The sequence below is a fragment of the Medicago truncatula genome, chromosome 4, assembly GCF_003473485.1.
Source record: "Medicago truncatula cultivar Jemalong A17 chromosome 4, MtrunA17r5.0-ANR, whole genome shotgun sequence".
NCBI lineage: Eukaryota > Viridiplantae > Streptophyta > Magnoliopsida > Fabales > Fabaceae > Medicago > Medicago truncatula.
Genome location: NC_053045.1, coordinates 24326111 through 24345967, shown reverse-complemented (window position 1 = coordinate 24345967; position 19857 = coordinate 24326111). Strand labels below are relative to the sequence as shown.

General features: G+C 35.9%; 1 protein-coding gene across 1 annotated transcript; it reads left to right on the top strand.

The window, feature by feature from the left end:
• The first annotated feature begins 2403 nt into the window (after nt 1-2403).
• Nucleotides 2404-19146, top strand: LOC25492033 (histone-lysine N-methyltransferase ATXR3). Its single transcript, XM_013600086.2, has 20 exons — nt 2404-2672; nt 2777-5933; nt 6071-6127; nt 7875-9029; nt 9733-10106; nt 10189-10740; nt 10842-10942; nt 11671-12709; nt 12878-12949; nt 13487-13597; nt 13696-13796; nt 14767-14866; nt 14963-15058; nt 16194-16361; nt 16455-16580; nt 16675-16728; nt 17118-17365; nt 17453-17561; nt 17672-17974; nt 18715-19146. Exons 2-20 carry the CDS (start codon nt 2900-2902, stop codon nt 18889-18891), a joined length of 7977 nt encoding a protein of 2658 aa, XP_013455540.1. The 5' UTR covers nt 2404-2672; nt 2777-2899; the 3' UTR covers nt 18892-19146.
• The last annotated feature ends 711 nt before the right edge of the window (nt 19147-19857 follow it).

Here is a 19857-nt window from a genome sequence, read left to right as displayed (position 1 = left end):
AACCACTTGACGTCAACTGCTTGATTAACTTTTATTATGAATTTATATGTGAACATATATGCGTATATTATTTATTATTGGCTTAAATATATAAATGATTCACACAAATATCAAGTGTTTTGACTTTAGTCCCCATAAACATATCGTTTAAGTTTTACTTCCCTTCTAAATGCAGAAAGACATAGCACAGGTTGTAAAAACTCTCACCCCTTCCCTTAAAAAAATCGCCATATTTGGATTGATTAAACGTTTTCGGCTACACGCTAATGTCATTAAAACCGAGACCTAACTACCATCACAACATTGTTTGATCAAAGAAAAATGCAACACGACCACCACGAACCTTCATGGATGCCGCTTGAGGTGGATTTTCCAACCACCACGAGCAATGACGACAAGAACAACGACCATATTTATAATCCTCTAAGTGTGTGTTTGGTTTGACGGTGGGGAGAATTGATTTTGATAGAATTGAGTTTGAGATAATTGATTATGGTAAAAAGTGAGTTTGATGTGAATTGATTTGTGTTTAGATATACTTGCTTAAAAATGATTCTTATGAGTTGATGTTGTTTGGATAATTTAAGTCAAAATTGATTTTGAATGCACAATGATCAAATTATCCTTTTGATTGTTTTTAAAACTAAATATCTCATTATCATTTTTGATGATTATTTCAACTTATCTAAAATCATAAATGCATTTTTATTGGTTCATAAATTTATTTTAAAATGATATTAATTTCAAGAGTTAGTTATTTTTAGTTTTTTTATCAATTGAATTGTTTTTAATATAATAATATAAGAATCAAAGGTTTCAAAAGAAGAAAGGAAAAAAAAACAGCGTCACCACAAAAAACAAATCAAATGGGCTTGTTCGGATTCTTTCTTTTCTGAAGCAATGAGAAGCTTGCTTCCCTGACCTCTAGAAACGACACTGTAGCAAGGAACATTGAAAACGCAGTAGTAAAAACAAAGGGTAAAGTTGGAAACGAATTTGGGGTGTCTGCAAGTGATTCCAAGAAACGTAGAAGCTTGAAATTGTAGCTTCAGTCCAACTCGCGTTTGGAAAAGAAAACGTTGTTTTCAGATATGGTTTTCATCTTACCCAAACATGATAGAAATAAAGAAAATCACGTTTGGAGGTTTGAACCAGCGCTTGCAGAGCTAAAACGCTTATCCAAACAGACATTAAATGTTCTCTTTCATTCCTTATGCTCAGAAGTGCAAACCATTGCGTTTCAAATAAGAGTCTCCTCCAATGTTACGACAATTTTCTCATATTTGAACCACCACGATCATCATATAAAAAATTGGATGTTGCTTTTAGATTCCTCGAGTCGAAACTTCACAAATCACTGTCAGTTTGTGTGCTATGTGGAAATTGACGTGAGATCCTTTTGAGCTCCGTCATGTAGGTGAGAATTTTTCCAATTATCATTTTTACGCCTTTTTGAATCGTAAGAGGTTTTTTTATTCGTAAGAGTTTCTTTGATACACACACCCACGTAAGCAACAACTTCATCTTAAAAAACTTCCCGAAGAAAAAATCAACTTTAGACTTGTTAACCATGTTTAATTTTCTCAAAATAATAAAAATGTAATTATATTATGCAAATATATTTTGAATTTACAAGAATTTTTATTAATGAGTAATTTAAGTTCAATAAATATACTTTTTATTCTACCCACAAAGAAGAGAATTTGGCATGCATCCCAAGCTCAAATCTTAATCAACCATCCATGTTAAAAATCGAGAAATAAAATCCAATCGATGATTAGCTATCCAAATCATGAAGTTGTAGAATATCTCATTGACTCACTTTGAATAACAAATCCCATAATTGACATAATTTTTCCAAAGTCAAAAAAATCAATAAGGAAATCTATTAAATACCAGTTGAACATCCTAAACTAAAATAAACGGTAAAAAGAAAAAAGAAACTCATGCTAATAAATAAAGGCTCATGTCAATAGTCATGGACGGATACCAAAAAAGGTAAATATTACCATAAAAAGAAACATTTTTGATCTTTTAAGATAATTACACAATTTTTTATACAATAACTACTATATTATTTTCTTTTTTAGCATTCTTAACTAGTATCTGAGGACATCAGTTAACATTTTCCATCAATAAGATTACAAAAGACTCCATCCATTTTATCAAGTTTACATCCACAAAAGAACATTTTTAAATCATATAAAAACACATCCTTTTAAATTGATCAAAGATCACGAGTTCAAATCAAATTTAAAAAATGTGAAGTAATATTTTTTTTAGGAAAATGTAATGTAACATTAGAAAATCTCTCGACTAAACTTTTATCATTCATTACGCTTCTATCTGACTCGTGGCTCGGACCATACCGGTTCACACTTAGAAGGAAATAAGCCCACTTGCAAAAGTTATAGAAAGCGGGAGAGAAAGAAGAACACGAAGATATATACATACACATATATATATATACAAAAGAGAGAGAAGAACCTTCACCTACAAATACAAAAGATTTTTCTCCTTTTATTCGTTCATTCATCAAAACAGAGTCTCATAAACACAAATTTCTTTCGTAAGCCATAGTTTTCTCGATCTCTCTTTGTTCATCTTTTCTTCGATTACCTTCAATTTTCCTTCATCGATCCATAATTTTCCTTTTCTCATTCGTTTTCTCGGTAATTTTCTTCTTCCGTGAATTTGTTAGCGGTTACAAAACCCTACATTCGGTTTAATTTTTGATTTAATTCAGTTATTTTGTTGTTGAATTTGTTGAATTTAGGGTTTTGAATTGGAGCTGGTGAATTGTGGAGAATTGTGAAGTATGAGTATTGATAGTCCTGGTGAATGTGAAGATTAGGTTTTTTTTTTGAAGGTTTTGATAATTGTGTAGTTGAAGGTTTCGATGGGTGATGGAGGTGTAGCGTGCATGGTTTTGCAAAAGGAGGAGAAGCAGAAGCAGAATGGTGTTGAGAAGTTGGAGAATGCGGCGGCGGGGACGGAGGGGGTGAGTTGTGGAGGGAAGAGTGAGAATGGTTTTGGTGGTGAGCTGGTTACGGTGAATGAAAAGAAGAAGAAGAAGGTGGTGAAGGTGGTGAAGAAGATTGTGAAAAAGGTGGTGAAGAAGAAAGTGAAGAAGGGTGGAAATGTGAAAGGTGAATTGGCGTTGGGTGGAGTGGGTAGTAATGGTGTTGTTGTTAAGAGTGGCGAAATTTGCGGGCAGGTGGATGATGAAGTGGAAGAGGGTGAATTGGGGACTTTGTCGTGGCCGGGGAGTGGACTCGAGAATGGGGAGTTTGAGTTTGAGAAGCCGCCGCTGCCACTGCCACCGCAGAGTAATGAAATTGAAAATGGCGAGTTTGTTTCTGTGAAGCCGTCGCTGCCACCGCGGAATAATGAAATTGAAAAGGGTGAGTTTGTGTCTGAGAAGCCGTCACAGCAGATTAATGAAATTGAGAATGGTGAAATTGTGTCTGAGAAGCTGGGCCCTCCACCATCACCATCACTGTCACCACCACGACGGAGTAATGAAGTTGAGAATGGGGATATTGTTGATGAGAGGTGGAAAAGAAGGCAGGTGGAGAAGGGAAGGGTTGACAATTGGAGAAAAGGGGAGATAGTTTCTGATAAGGGGTGGAAAGGAGAAAATGAGAAAGGGGCATATGGGTGGTGGAGAGGTGGTGTAAAGGGTGATGATGTTGAGAAGGGAGAATTTATTCCGGATAGGTGGCATAGGGGAGACACGGGGAAGGATGATTACGGATATGACAAAATCAACAGGTACGAGTCATATAGAGACAAAGGGTGGAAAACTGAACGTGACCGTGAATATGACCGTGAAGGGTGGAAAACTGAATATGATCGTGAATATGACAATGAAGGGTGGAAAACTGAACGTGATCGTGAATGTACTTCGTCTTCTGGGAGGCATGCAGGTAATGATTTTTATAGGAAGAAGGAATTTAATAGAAGTGGGAGTCAGCATGTGAAAAGTGCACCCAGGTGGGAAAATGGACAAGAGAGAAATATAAGGATCAGTTCAAAAATTGTGGATGAGGAGAGAAATGAATATGATGGTAGGATTCATGCACGGGATTACTCTTCTGGAAGTCGTATGAAGAGGCATGGCAATGATTCAGACGGCTGGGAGCGGAAGCAGTATGGAGATTATGCCGGTTTCAAAAGTCGAAGGCTATCTGATGATGGATCACGCCAAGTTTATTCAGAGCACCATGTTTATTCAGAGCACCATTCTCGTCATTCTGTGGAGAGATCTTACAGAAATAGTTCTTCAAAGTTATCTGTCGACAAATATTCTTCTAGGCATCATGAATCTTCTTTGCCTACCAGATTGGATTATGATAAGCGTGGATGCAGTCCTGGTTTTTCTGAACGATCGCCACGTGACCGGGCTAGATATTATGATAATAAAGATCATGCTCCCCGTCGTTCACCCTATGGCCGTGATAGATCTCCATATAGCCGTGAGAAGTCACCCTATGATAAGCGTGGGTGCAGTCCTGGTTACTCTGAACGATCACCACATGACCGAGCTAGATATTATGATAATAAAGATCATGATCCTCGTCGGTCACCCTATGGCCGTGACAGATCTCCATATAGCCGTGAGAAGTCACCTTATGATAAGCGTGGATGCAGTCCTGGTCATTCTGAACGATCGCCACGTGACCGAGCTAGATATTATGATAATAAAGATCACAACCCTGCCCGTTGCTCACCCTATGGCCGTGACAGATCTCCATATAGCTGTGAGAGGTCACCCTATGATAACCGGGGATGCAGTCCTGGTCATTCTGAACGATCGCCACGTGACCGAGCTAGATATTATGATAATAAAGATCACGCTCCTGCCCGTCGCTCACCCTATGGCCGTGACAAATCCCAATATAGCCGTGAGAAGTCACCCTATGGCCGTGACAGATCGCCATATAGTAGTCACGAGAAATCTCCACATGATCATGAAAGATCCCCAGATGATAGGAATTGGGATAGAAGTCGTCACCGCGATCACAAATTAAGAAGTCCTACTCATGCTGAGCGGTCCCCACAAAGTCGAGGTCGACATAATGGTTGCAGGGATCAAACTCCAAATTTAATAGAGCAATCCCCACTTGATCGAACGAGACAAAATATTGATCGAGAAACAAGTATTAAAACCTTGTCAAGTGAAAAACGTAACTCACAATACAGCTGTAAAAATCCTGAAAACAAGAATATTCAAAAGGAGCCAAATCTTTCAGGTATAGAATCTCAAGGTGAAAGATATGTAAATGATGCCAATGGGTCTGTTGAGAGAGGTGTCTGCAATGAATTAAAAAAGGAACAAAAGTCCTGCAGCCCGGCTGCAAACTGCAAAGGCTCTCCTTGCTTGCAGTTACCTCCTGAGGAGCAGCCTTTTATGGAAGAAGACATGGAAGAAGACATGGACATATGTGATACTCCTCCACATGTTCCTGTGGTTTCTGATTCATCATCAGGAAAATGGTTTTACCTTGATTATTTTGGTGTAGAACACGGTCCTGCTAAATTATCTGACATCAAGGTTCTTGTTGATGATGGTGTTCTAATGCCGGATCATTTTATTAAGCACATAGATAGTGACAGGTGGTTGACTGTTGAGAATGCAGCATCACCACTGCCAGCTCAGAGTTTTCCATTGATTGTGTCAGATTCCATAACCCAGCTTGTAAATCCTCCAGAAGCTCCAGGTAATATTTTGTCTGATTCTGGAGATATTCTTCAATCTGGACCTGAGAATTATCAGAAAGGGCAAACCCCTTCCCTGCAGTCAACGTTATCCTCTGATGACAGTGTGCTTGCACCTGAGCGGTCGGAGGACCTGCACTTTGATGAGAGGGTTGGTGTTCTGTTAGAGGGGTATGATATCATTCCTGGAAGGGAGCTTGAGGCAATAACAGGTGTTTTCTTATGCTACGATATTTGTGTGGATTTCTTTAACAAAATAAAAAATATATTTTTATATCCATGTGTTGAGTTTTTCTTCCTTACTGCGATATCTTATCTTTCCAATCTTGTTTTTTTTATTGTCTTGTAGAAGCTTTGCAAATGAATTTTGAATATGCAAAGTGGGACGATATGGGAGACTACAAAGGTATGTAATTGCTGGACAGTGGTTCATTTAAGAATTAGGATTGATATTTCTTTATCAAATGCTGTCATGTGGTGACTACAATTTTTTCTATCAGTTTGATTGGAAGCATTAAATGAAATTATATTAAAAAAAAAGGATTTTGCTTAAATATAATTTTTAATTGTTTTGGCCCACGAAGTGAGGAAAGGCTTTCATAGTTTTTTTTTTTTTGGCCTTTTTGGTTTTTTCAATTGATACGTGGCAAATATTGACGTTTGTTGTAGAGTTATCCTTTTACTGATGTCTTGGTTTGATTATCAGAAGGTGTCTTGTAGTTTATAAGATGGTTCCAAACTTTGTTGACTTGGCCCCTCCCCTGACTTTGAGAAAAATAACTAAAACTTGGCTAAATGAATCATTTAGGTGCACACTGTAATTTGGAGGTAGTGCATTTTTTAAACAAATGCATGTGGATTATGGAAACTGTTTTTAATGGTCTAATCATGGTAGTCAAAATTGTGATTTGAATAATACAAATGCATGATTTTGCAAGCGATTAAGAGTATACACAAAATCGGTTTTTGGTGAAACTGGGTCGAATCGCTGCTGTTAATTGTGCAATTGTATGCTCTGCGATCTTTCTGGAGTTTGATTTGGGTAATGCAAGAGTGGTCGGCGCATGCGGGTATGGTTAGGGAAAGAACCTATTTTTTGCACGCGGGTTAGCAAAAGACCCATTTTTTGCACGAGGTCATAAAACAACCCATTTACTCACACGGGTCATAAAGAAACCATTTAGGAAATTGTTTTTTTCGGTTGAAAAAAGTGCCTGCTAATTAGTTTAAGAACAGCGTGTGTTACCTTCTTCCCTATGCGTATTTTTGTTACCTTAGTGCCCTGTGACCTTCTTGCTCCAACCTTTCTGTCCAGCCCTTCCTTCCATCATGCTTCTTCTTCTCTCTCATCCGTCTCTGTCTAGTTTCCCTCATTTGTTTTATTTTATGACTTAGTTATCAGTCATGAGTTTGTAAGACTTTATTTATTAATTTGCTTATGCATATGAATTTAAATTTATAGCAGTATTTCAATATGAAGTATGATTTACGTTTCTCTATCTTGTGCTGTTTTGTATGTATATTGATGAGTTTTATATAATCTTACGATTACGATTGCATTTTTTATGATTTTACTTCCCTTCTGATTTTGGGTAAAATCTTTATTTTAAATATCTTGAGTAGTGATATTTGAACAACCATTTTAAACAACTTTTGTGACAACTTCTTTTTTCTCATTTTTCATTGGTCCAAAACAATGGAGAGAGAAAAAGGAAGAGAGAGAATAAAAACATAATGTGAGTATGAGAGAGAGAGTTGTCAAGAAGTTGTCACAAAGTGGTTGTACAAATATCATTTCTCAAATATCTTAGCCTATATATCACTTTGGTGGTCATTTATTTTTTATAATATATGGTAATGTGCAAAAAATTTGTTTTTAACTCTATTACCTTTTGTACTGCTTGCGTGAATTTTTATTTCTCTCCATTGAACAAACAATTTGAATTATGCTTATTCTGTCGTGGTTTATTTTCTGCTTCAGCTTTATCTGTAATATGATGGTGGCATAAACTTTTGGACATTTTCAGTGCATAAAGTAACATGTTTTGATGTTTACATTTCATTGATGTTACATTTCATCTGAAGTTCAAAATGAAAATGACACTTTAAGGGGTGTGCTCCATGACAAGTATTCTCGTCTCTTTTTTGTTCAGGTTTTTTTGGGTCTGAGACTTGCCTGGGAATGGACCTTGATTCAAAAATTGATTTTGCAGCAAGCGAGCATGAGATTATGCCCTCCGACAAGGATAATGACATTACCGTTGGTGTTCCTGATGACTGGTTTTCTGCTCGATGGTCATGCAAAGGGGGTGACTGGAAGAGGAATGATGACTCCCAAGATAGATACTGGAAAAAGAAACTGGTCCTAAATGATGGGTTTCCATTATGTCAAATGCCTAAGTCTGGATGTGAAGATCCTCGGTGGTCTAGGAATAAAGAATTGTATTATCCATCTCACAGCAGGAAGCTTGACATTCCTCTTTGGGCTTTTTGTACTGATGAGTTGGTTGAATCCAGTGGTGCTGTGAGCAGACCAGTTCAAAGTAAGTTTGCTTCTGTTAGAGGAGTGAAAGGAAATGTTCATTCAGTGGTCAGGATAAATTCATGCGTGGTCAAGGACCAGGGATCATTGGTCTCTGAGTCACACCGCAAGACCCAAGGTAAGGATAGATATCATTCAAGGTTAGCCCGGCCTTTCTCTTCAACCAGGGATAGCAAGAGATCATCATCTGAAGAAGGTTCCTACTCAAAAACTGTTAATGATCAAGATTCTCAAGCCTATTGCAAGAGTGTAGAATTTGTCAATATTTCTCAAGACCATCTCTGTACTGTCCAAGACTTGCAGTTGCATTTAGGTGACTGGTATTATCTTGATGGTTCGGGGCGTGAAAGAGGGCCTTCATCGTTTTCAGATCTACAGTCTTTAGTAGACCAAGGTATTATAAAGAAGTATAGCAGTGTGTTCAGGAAATGTGATAAACTCTGGGTTCCTGTTACCTCTTCCACAGAAACTTATGATGTCAGTGTCAAGAGCCACCAAGAAAGCAGTTCAGTGTCTGGTGAATTTTCTGGACATCAATCAGGGCAATCTCAAGATGTTTCATTTGTTGAACCTCGTTCAAAGTCAAATATGTTTAACATCTTATACCCACAGTTTGTTGGTTATACTCGTGGGAAACTACATGAATTAGTAATTAAATCATATAAGAGCCGGGAATTTGCAGCAGTAATAAATGAGGTTTTAGATCCTTGGATCAATGCAAGACAACCAAAGAAGGAAATTGAAAAACAAATATATTGGAAATCAGGTAACAATTTATTTTTAAAATTTTTCTACTATTCCTGTGTCTGTTTCAAACAGCTACGAAGATATGATATGTGAATTGTCTTCTCTTACCTCGAGTAACTTTTTTGTCTTAGACCCTTGAATAATTTGAAGGTACATTGTTTAGATGTGTTCTACCTCCTTTTTCTTCTAAGCATGTATATTTTGATCATGTTTGTTCCTTTCATTTTGTTTAAACTTCAAAACATACTCTTACCGTGTACACCACTTGATTTAACATTCTCCTCATCAGCTGTGTTGATGTATGAGCACTTTTAAATCATCGCTGTAACCTTAGAACGGGATAGTCTAGTACATGTACTTTTTGGGTACACATGAGAACATACCAATATCTTCCAAATTTAGCTATAACTACATTTGAGTACCAATTTGGTGAAGCATTCCAATGAATGGATATATCTCGACACTGGAGTACAGGTTAAATCGTGCAAAATAGTGAAACTACCGGTTTTGCTACAAAGTTGTTTGAATCTTGTGTGCTATTTTGGTATTTTTGGTTGTTATTTCATATGCTTTATTTATTTGAATTATCTATATTCTTGAAATATTAAAATATCGGTAATAAATAACTATAAAATAAATATCTATATTCGTGAAATTCATTCATATTATCCTACTATTAGTTACTTAAAATATCTACATGTGTTGGGGCATATTTATTTCAGAAGGTGACACACATGCTTCCAAAAGAGCTCGAGTGCTGGTTGATGATAGTGATGAAGAGGGTGATTTTGAAGATGGTAGCTTTATTATTGAGAATGATGAATCCACTCTTGAGGCTCTGTCTGGTGATGTTACTTTCTCTTCAGAAGAAAGTGGTGTTACTGTTTACAAGGAGGGAAGGTGGGGCTTATTGGATGGTCGAATGTTGGCACGAGTCTTCCACTTCTTGAGGTCTGATTTGAAGTCCCTCGTCTTTGCATCCATGACATGCAAGCATTGGAAAGCGTCTGTAAGGTTTTACAAAGAAGTCTCGAGAAATGTCAACTTTTCATCCCTTGGTCATTCTTGCACTGATTCCATACTGTGGAACATTGTGGTAGGTTTGGTATATATTTTTATTTAACATTGTCAGGAACGTTTCATTGTTTTTCTCATCTAATCTGATTATTTGCTTGCAGAATGCTTATGAGAAAGACAAAATCAAATCTATGATTCTAATGGGTTGCACCAATATTACTCCTGACATGCTAGAGAAAGTTCTTCTCTCATTTCCCGGTCTATCTACAGTAGATATTAGAGGGTGCAATCAGTTTGAGGAGCTGACTCCTAAATATACCAATGTGAAGTGGATCAAGAGCCGGAATTCACGCATAACTAAAATTACAGACGAGCCACATAAAACCAGAACTCTGAAACAGATTACTGACCAATCTTTGTCCATTTCTAAAGCCAGTAGTTTGAATAATAAGGATGATTTTGGTGAGCTGAAGGTTTATTTTGATAGTGTGGACAAGAGAGACTCGTCGAAGCAATTTTTCCGTCAAAACTTATACAAGCGTTCAAAGTTATATGATGCTAGAAAGTCCTCTTCTATTCTCTCTAGAGATGCTCGTACAAGACGATGGTCGATTAAGAAATCTGAAAGTGGTTACAAAAGGATGGAGCAGCTTCTCGTATCAAGACTGAGGGAAATTATGAAGGCAAATGCTTGTGACTTTTTTGTGCCCAAGGTACATGAATAATTTCTGCAATAGATCCTTTTCAAGTAACTATGACACAGACTTATTTGTTATTTATGATTTCTTAAGTTTTATTATTTATTTGCTTATAGGTTGCAGAAATTGAGGCTAAAATGAAAAGAGGTTATTACAGTGGGCATGGGTTGAGCTCTGTAAAGGAGGACATAAGCAGAATGTGCCGTGACGCAATGAAGTAGGTTCATGCTTTCTCCTGTTCCTTGATATGTATGAGCTTTTTGTCATATGCTCCCTCCGCCCTTTTTTATAAGCGACTTTTCACATATATTAAGAAAGGATCATACTAACACGTGACCCAAGGGCACATGTTAATGATTCAACAAATAGGAAGTATTTACTGAGAAAAATTTATTTTCAACTTTTTGAGAAAAGCACAATTTCCAAGACAGAATTTCCACATTGAGTTCCTTAACTTGTGCCAAAGGAACATGTTAGAATTTCCCATTTGAAAAATAACAATAAATGCATCTAGTAATTTAAAAGAGTGCTTATATTTAGGGACAATTACTTTTTTTTCTTTCAGAAGGTGCTTATAAATAGGAACATTTGAAGTATATATATATTTTTTTCTTTTTCTAACAAGAATACAAAATACCCCTAAAAAAACAAGAATACAAAAGATGATAGGTTCTTGAAAGAGAGTATGGAAAATAATAGATTTCCCGTGCAACCTATAGCAATTCTGATACGATTTTCCAATGGCCTCCTTTCTGTTCCCTCCTACAACAGTATATCCAGTCTACTAGTTCCTCAGTCTTATACACAGAATTTCACTTTCCTTTACGCCTTTTTTTCTTCTTCTAGAATACGACATATTTCTTGGGTCATTCATGGGTGATCGAAATGTGATTACCCCCCTTATTTATTTAATTAATAATTTATTTATATGCACATTCATTACAGGGCAAAGAATCGTGGTGAGGCTAATGAAATGAATCATGTTATCTCATTATTTATTCAGCTTGCAACACGGTTGGAGGAGAGTTCTAAATATGTGAATGATAAAGATGCACTATTGAAGTTATGGGGAAATGATTTACCCTTGGTGTTCTGTTCTACTTCCTCCAAGTACAAGAAGAATAGATTAGTGACTGAGAGAAAGTATAGGAGTGATGAAATACATGTTGGTTTGGATAATGGAGACTTTGCTTCTGATAGAGAAATCAGAAGGCGTTTATCGAAATTGAATAAGAAATCTATGGATTCAGACAGCGAGACGTCTGATGACCTTGATGTGTCTTCTGAAGATGGCAATACTGATGATGATACTTCATCCTCCAATACTGATAGTGACCAAGAAGTTCATTTAGAGAGTCGAACCAGGGAGTCAAAAGGAAATGGATACTGCCCACCTAATGATGGGTTGGATTTCATTAGTGATGAACGTGAATGGGGAGCTCGCATGACAAAAGCAAGTCTGGTTCCTCCTGTTACTCGGAAATATGATGTCATTGATCAATATGTCATTGTAGCTGATGAGGATGATGTGCAAAGGAAGATGCGGGTTTCATTACCAGATGACTATGCAGAGAAGTTGACTGCACAAAAGAATGGCACTGATGAGTCTGATATGGAACTGCCTGAAGTCAAGGGTTACAAGCCTAGAAAAAATCTTGAAAATGAGGTCATTGAGCAAGAGGTTTATGGAATTGATCCCTACACACATAATCTTTTACTTGATTCTATGCCAGCTGAGTTAGATTGGTCTCTACAAGAGAAACATGTGTTTATAGAAGACACACTCCTTCGGACATTGAATATGCAAGTTAGGCATTTTACTGGAACTGGAAGCACTCCAATGAGTTACCCCTTGCAGCCTGTTATCCAAGAGATTGAAAGGTGTGCAGAGGAGCACTCTGACACAAGAATGATCAGTATGTGTCAAGGTATCCTAAAAGCCATGGACAAACGTCCTGATGACAAATATGTAGCTTATAGAAAGGTATATCCTCTTTATGAATTTATACATATATGCTTATTATATTCATGCATAAAATTCAATGGTTAGCTTCCACTGGCTCTCCTTGTCTACGGCGACTTCATTTCACTAATAACTTCAGTTTGTTTCCTTTGAGCTGCCTATAACTGTTTATTGAACTGGATCATGCAGGGACTTGGTGTTGTTTGCAACAAAGAAGAAGGCTTTGGTGAAGATGATTTTGTTGTTGAGTTTCTTGGAGAGGTATGGCTATATATATATATATATATATATATATATATATATATTGATACTTCATATATGCAGCTTTATTCACATTTCCCGTATAATGTCAATATCTACACTATAATGTTTCTACTGGTGAGAGTAGAAAATATGATTGTTTCATATTCTCCATCATCATCAAACTATTTATGATTGATTGCTTCAAATTTAGACATTTTTCGTGTTTTAGATTTGAATTTGAAATACACATGAAGTATTAAATGATTAGTTTTGTAACGTTTACCTGTAAAATTGTGGTCTTAATCTTTATTTTTTATTTGCTTTATGACATTTTTTAATCATCCGGTTTTCTAGTTTTCCTCTTTTTTTTTACCATTCCTGCTGGCTGTGCTAACTAATATTTTTGCACTGACTGTCGCACGGACAATTTATGCTTATATATGATGTTTTTATCCTCTTCAATTGGTTTGCTTTGTTGTTTAGAAACCTAGTCTTGGTATGATGGCTGGTAATTTTCATTTCCCTTATTTTTACATAGTTTTTGCATTTTATCAGGTGTATCCTGTGTGGAAGTGGTTTGAGAAACAAGATGGGATACGATCTCTGCAAAAAAATAGCAAAGATCCAGCACCAGAATTTTACAACATATACCTTGAGAGGCCAAAGGTGCCCGATACTCAGAAAAGAAATTTGTTGTTTTAACTTTATCTTATTTTCAAATCTATCAACTTTCTGAACTAGCCTAATCTTCATTTACATGACAGGGTGATGCTGATGGTTATGACTTGGTTGTTGTTGATGCCATGCATAAGGCTAATTATGCCAGTCGAATATGTCATTCATGCCGACCTAATTGTGAAGCAAAGTAAGTTCATTTGGCTTTATAGTTTCCAATATGTTTTCTGACTTGTTAAGAATTTGATGCTGGTTCTGTTTATTTTTAAACAGTTATTAGCTTTTCCTGTGCATATCTTTTAATATTTTGGGAAATGTATATGCTGAAAATTTCTGCGCATTACCTACTGCAATCACGTGATAGTTTTCGTTGTACACATCATATCCATTGTGAAGCATTTGAGTTTTTGGAAAGTGTGGGTCAACCCCAAACTTCCTATAAATATTGTCATGTCAGGATGTTTGTGTAAGCTTTATATATTTGGTCAAAGAATCGATTTTGACCGAAGTTGCTCCTCACAAGCTTTGGTCAAACATGCATTGGAACTGTAAAATTGCCAGTACCGTTGGCAAAGCCCAAAAGCTTAACCAGACAAGCTGTATTGCACCTATTTAATGCTCTGGATGATCTGCCTGTGACTTAATAAAACTGTAAAGTTTAAAACTCCCCATAATTCATTCCTTAAATTCCTCCTCCCCTCCAAATCTCTTTTAGAAATCTCTGCTTCCTCTTCTCGTCTATCCATCTCAGTCAAAATTCTCCATTCAATGACCATAACTTAATGATCTGCTTGTAACTAAAGAAGACAGTAAAATTTAAACCCCTAAATATTCATTACTCAACATTCCAAAACTCTCTTTCCTGTTCCTGAAATTCCTCTCTCCCTTGGTACCAGTCAAAATTCCCCTGCCCCATCCTTCTCGGTTCTTCTATGTTGTATTGCCATATGAAACCCTATTGTCGAATTAAACAATGAGTCAGGAATCAATCTGAAAATTTTCCACATTTAATCTTCAATTATACTATTGAGGGTCTTTTCGGAGTATTATTTAAAAGCAGATGAGTATAATATTTAGGCGTAAAAAACTAATTCTCTAAACTTATTTGAATGCGATATGATTTTGTAATTAGCCATTATCTTTTCCTTTTGTGTTTATAGAGTTACTGCTGTTGGTGGTCAATATCAAATCGGTATTTATTGTGTTCGCAAAATTCAGCATGGCGAGGAGATCACTTTTGATTACAATTCTGTTACAGAGGTTTGTCCAGTTGCTTGCCAAGCTTTTTTATTCTCAAAGGAAAACATATCCACTTTATATCTTTGTCTAATGAATATCTGATTCATCTCACTGCAGAGCAAGGAGGAATATGAAGCATCAGTCTGTTTATGTGGAAGCCAAGTTTGCCGTGGGAGCTATCTAAATCTGACTGGTGAAGGGGCTTTCCAAAAGGTTTGATAAAACTTAACTTTTAAGTGCTGATAAAAGATAGAACTAGAAAAGAATAGAAAGACGTGTGTCAAAATAGACTCCCTATTTGTGTTGGGCACTCATTTGACTCAATCGGATACTTATAACTACATTCAGCTGTTCTTTTTTACTTGTTTTCACTTTTAATACCATTGTGATTTGTGGGTGATATTTTACAATAGATAAATAAATTATAAGTCGAGGAAGTATAGATACTTTTAGAATATTATTATACTGTTAGAATATTATATAATAGCTTATAATATCTTTTATATTATAATTTGAGTATAATAGGTTATTTCCTTGGATAGGTTTTAGAGTAGCTTAGATTATCAGTCTTAGAGTGAGTATCTTAGATTATCTCTTCGGAATTAGATTTTATATTATTATTTCATTATTATTATTATTATTTCGTTTTGATTTTCCTATTTATTAGGGATAAGTGTTTAGTCTTTTGTATTAAGTCAGTATTAAGTTATTACTAATAATAGTCAAGGTTATTATTGTTGTTGTTGTTGTTGCTGTTGTTATTATTATTATTATTATTATTATTATTATTATTATTATTATTATTATTATCTGACTTCCTTTGATCTAAAATCCCACAACTTCTACATGGTATCTAGAGCATGGCTCAATCCTCCTTAAACTGTCTCGCCACTATCCCACTGCACTTTTGACAACTTGACAGCAGAATGACAAAACAGTTCAAGGAGGATTGGACCATGCTCTGGTACCATGTTGAAGTTGTGTGATTTTAGATAGAAGGTAGAGAGAAAATAATAAGAACATTGAATTATGGATAACCACTTGATATGAAAGACCAGACCCTAATTTCTATTTATATAGATACATAGAATTAACCTTGAATAAATAGGAAAATCAATAACAATAAAAATATATAGTTTAAAATCTAATCCTAAGTAATAATACAAGATACTCAGATTATAAACTGATCATTGGAAATAACTTAAGATACTTTAATATATTATATTATGAGATATTTTCTTGTATTCTAACCAATTGTTGTAACAAGTAGAGTAGTCCTGTTTTTATTGTTAAATTTATTTTACCTAGTCATTTTAGCCGCTGACTTAAGTATTTTGTGTCCTCTCAGGTACTGAAGGAGTGGCATGGAATTCTTGATTGCCATTATTTGATGCTAGAAGCTTGTGAAGTAAACTCCGTTTCTGAAGAGGACTATAATGACTTGGGAAGAGCTGGTTTAGGCAGTTGTTTGCTCGGAGGCTTGCCAGATTGGCTAGTTGCTTATGCGGCTCGCCTTGTATGTGCTTTGCTTTCTTCGTGTTGTCTTGATGTTTTTCACTTTTTACTTTCATTTATTCTTTATTTTTTCTGACATTGTGGTTTGGTGCAGGTGAGATTTATTAACTTTGAAAGAACGAAGCTTCCCGAGGCAATTCTAAAGCATAACTTGGAAGAAAAAAGGAAATATTTTTCAGAAATATGTCTTGAAGTTGAGAGGAGTGACGCAGAGGTTCAGGTGTGCTCTTTGTTTCTCTTCCTGTCCTTTATTATCAAAAGAAGACTAGTTTAAATAACACTTATTTCCTTTCTCATGTCTCTTTGTGACCCAGGCCGAGGGTGTGTACAACCAGAGGCTTCAGAATCTTGCAGTCACTCTTGATAAGGTGATTATGCTTCCCATTTTGCTCTGTATTTTCCAGTTTTATTATTGTACTTTTTAATGAAGTTAAGGTGGAGTTTACATTTTAAAATATTATCCTGAAAGAGTAGTGGAAGTTGTGATTAGGATCACTACTAACAAGTACCACTAGGTCAATACTTTTTTAAGATAAGCTGCATGGAACTGCATTCTATAGATGGTCAACAATTTTAGATTCTTCATTTTCCGGGAACAATTTATTCTATGTATAATGTAACTACACTCTTTGCTGTAGTGTGAAGTGGATGTTGTAATTTTTGCTCTGTACATTCCGATCTTAGTGTATAGTTGTATTTTGCAAATAAATTTTGTTTCCAGTTTCAAAATGATCTTAATATTTGAGTTGCATTACAGGTAAGATATGTTATGAGATGTATTTTTGGCGATCCAATAAAAGCTCCGCCGCCTCTTGAGAAGCTCAGTCCTGAAGCAGTTGCTTCGTTCCTCTGGAAAGGAGAGGATTCATTTGTTGAGGAGCTTCTTCAGTGCATGACTCCTCATGTGGACGAATCTACCTTGAATGATCTCAAGTCCAAAATTCGTGCCCGTGATCCTTCGAGTTCTAAAGATATTCAGAAAGCGGTTCATAAATCTCTGTTGTGGTAAGTGCTTGCACTACTAATTTGTGTGTAATTCTTCCTGGTGTAACTTGCCATCTTTATGTCATGTTACATTTCTTCTTTTTGAAGGTTGAGAGACGAGGTTCGGAATCTTCCTTGTACATACAAATGTCGGCACGATGCTGCTGCTGACTTAATCCATATCTATGCTTATACCAAGCACTTCTTTAGAGTACTGGTATGTTCTGCTGTTAATGCCTATAATCATTGCAATATATTTTAAATGCTTTCTCTTCCAATCATTATTTTTAGTTTTAGTTTAAAATTTCAAGTTATTTTTGTGTGCAGGATTATAAAACTATAACTTCACCACCTGTCTATATTAGTCCACTTGACTTAGGTCCTAAGTGTGCCGACAAGTTGGGAGCAGGGTTTCAGGAGTATCGGAAGATATATGGTCAAAATTATTGTTTAGGGCAACTGATATTTTGGCATAATCAGAGTGACGTGGAGCCTGATTGTACACTGTCTAAAGCCAGCAGAGGTAGCTTGTTATTGCCAGACATCAGTTCCTTTTACGCCAAGACTCATAAGCCTTCAAGGCAACGTGTTTATGGTCCAAAGACTGTCAGATCTATGTTGGCAAGAATGGTTAGTTTTCTTCATGTACCTTTGTGTACTTATATTTTGTGTCTAGCTTGTTTACAAATAGGAAATGCTTATTAGTATGAATACATTTTCTGTTTGGTGATTACATTATTTTAAACCCGAGTGTGAATTAGTTAAAAGGGAAAATCGATACTACAAAGCTGTCACCATGCGAGGTTCAAATATGGTTTTATTGGCAGTTTTACTTTGTATTTACAAAATCTGATTTCATGATTCAAAACTGTAATCTTTGGTCACACAGTAGCAATTCCAACTGTTTTGTCAAGACATCCTTATCTAGTTGGAATTAATTGAGTTACGAAAAATGGTAGTTACTGGGTGGTGCAGACTATTGTTTAGTTTTTGGTTGTGGCCAAATTTTTATGAGTGTTTCTGGATTAAATCTTATGCAAGCATTTCATATTTATATTTCCTTTTTGTTACCATTTACAGTTGTAAAAAAAAATGTAGGAAAGTACTACCTGTCTGTAGTTTGGTGACGATCATGAGATTATAGTTTGTGGTAATTTAAAGTTTCTGTGATTTAGTCAGTAGTACTAATCGTTACCTGTGAGGCCATCACATGCTACTGGGTTCTTTAGAATGTAATCTATTTAATTCTTAGGAGATTGCACACAAATTTCCGTGGAAGCTAATCATGAATGAGTGCTCGCTATGCCATGTTTTCTGCAGTCTTTGTTGCTGGTGATTAAACATATGCTTCTTTTTCTTTTTTTATCCAGGAAAAGCATGCCCAAAGACCTTGGCCCAAAGACCTGATTTGGTCATTCAAAAGTAGTCCTAAATTTTTTGGTAGCCCAATGTTAGACGCTGTAATTAACAACACTTCACTGGATAGAGAGATGGTTCACTGGTTGAAGCACAGACCTGCTATATTCCAGGCTATGTGGGACCAGTGAAATTTTGCATGTTATGGCTGAAGAAGACAGAACCATTCTGGTCAAACCTTTGTGGTTCATCATCCGGAACTGCCTGCCTCTTTTAGCGTGGGGAGTTTGTATATTAATCTAAATCATAATTCATCTCTTTTTCAGTCATTATTGTGTACAGTTAGTTTTTTTTAACCTTTGATTTGTAATTCATTTGGTTGTAGGATATTATTTAGTCTTAATACAAAAGAAATGAAGAAGAAAAAAAAAGTTTAATTCAAGGCATCTGGTGTCTACTCATCTTGTCCGTTAAAACTGAACTGAGTTAATCTTTTCTTCTGTAAATTTCTATCTTGATTCACTTAGCTCAAGAAAAGAAAGTGAGATGGGTTTACAGAATACCTGAGCCAATGTACATTGATTACAACAATAGTTGTTCATGTACGATATAGATATACCCTGTTATAACAAATATGCATAAAGGAGGTAGAATCACACCAAGTCTACAAGTGTTTGTAATTTTTTCGTTCTAACTAATAGACGGTGCTTGGTTATTTTCCTATTTCATCTCTGGATCTTGATATCGTACTAGAACATCCCACTAATGTTGCTATTGCTATTTGACAAAAAAGTTCTTTGTATAGCAGTTTGTAATAGTCCTCCTATTCCAATTGTGCCCAACTTTCTGGACCAATCTTCGATCCTTGGAATGTAATTGGAGGATTAAATGAAACCTTACTTCCAGGGGATCAAAAGGGAGGAAATTTTTCTTTTACTAGGGCATGAGCTTTTGGCCAAGCTCTTGGCAGCTGTGGCGTAGTTGATAATCATACTTTAGTATGAAGACATTGTAGAGTCAATTAGTATATCTAAAGTGCATGATACAGGGGTTGCAAACATGCAGTGTACAGTGATTTTTCAGAAGTTTATGTAATAGTTCTTTGTAGACCTTATTTGCCACAATCATCGTCTAAGTTTATGAGGTCTTCCTAAAAC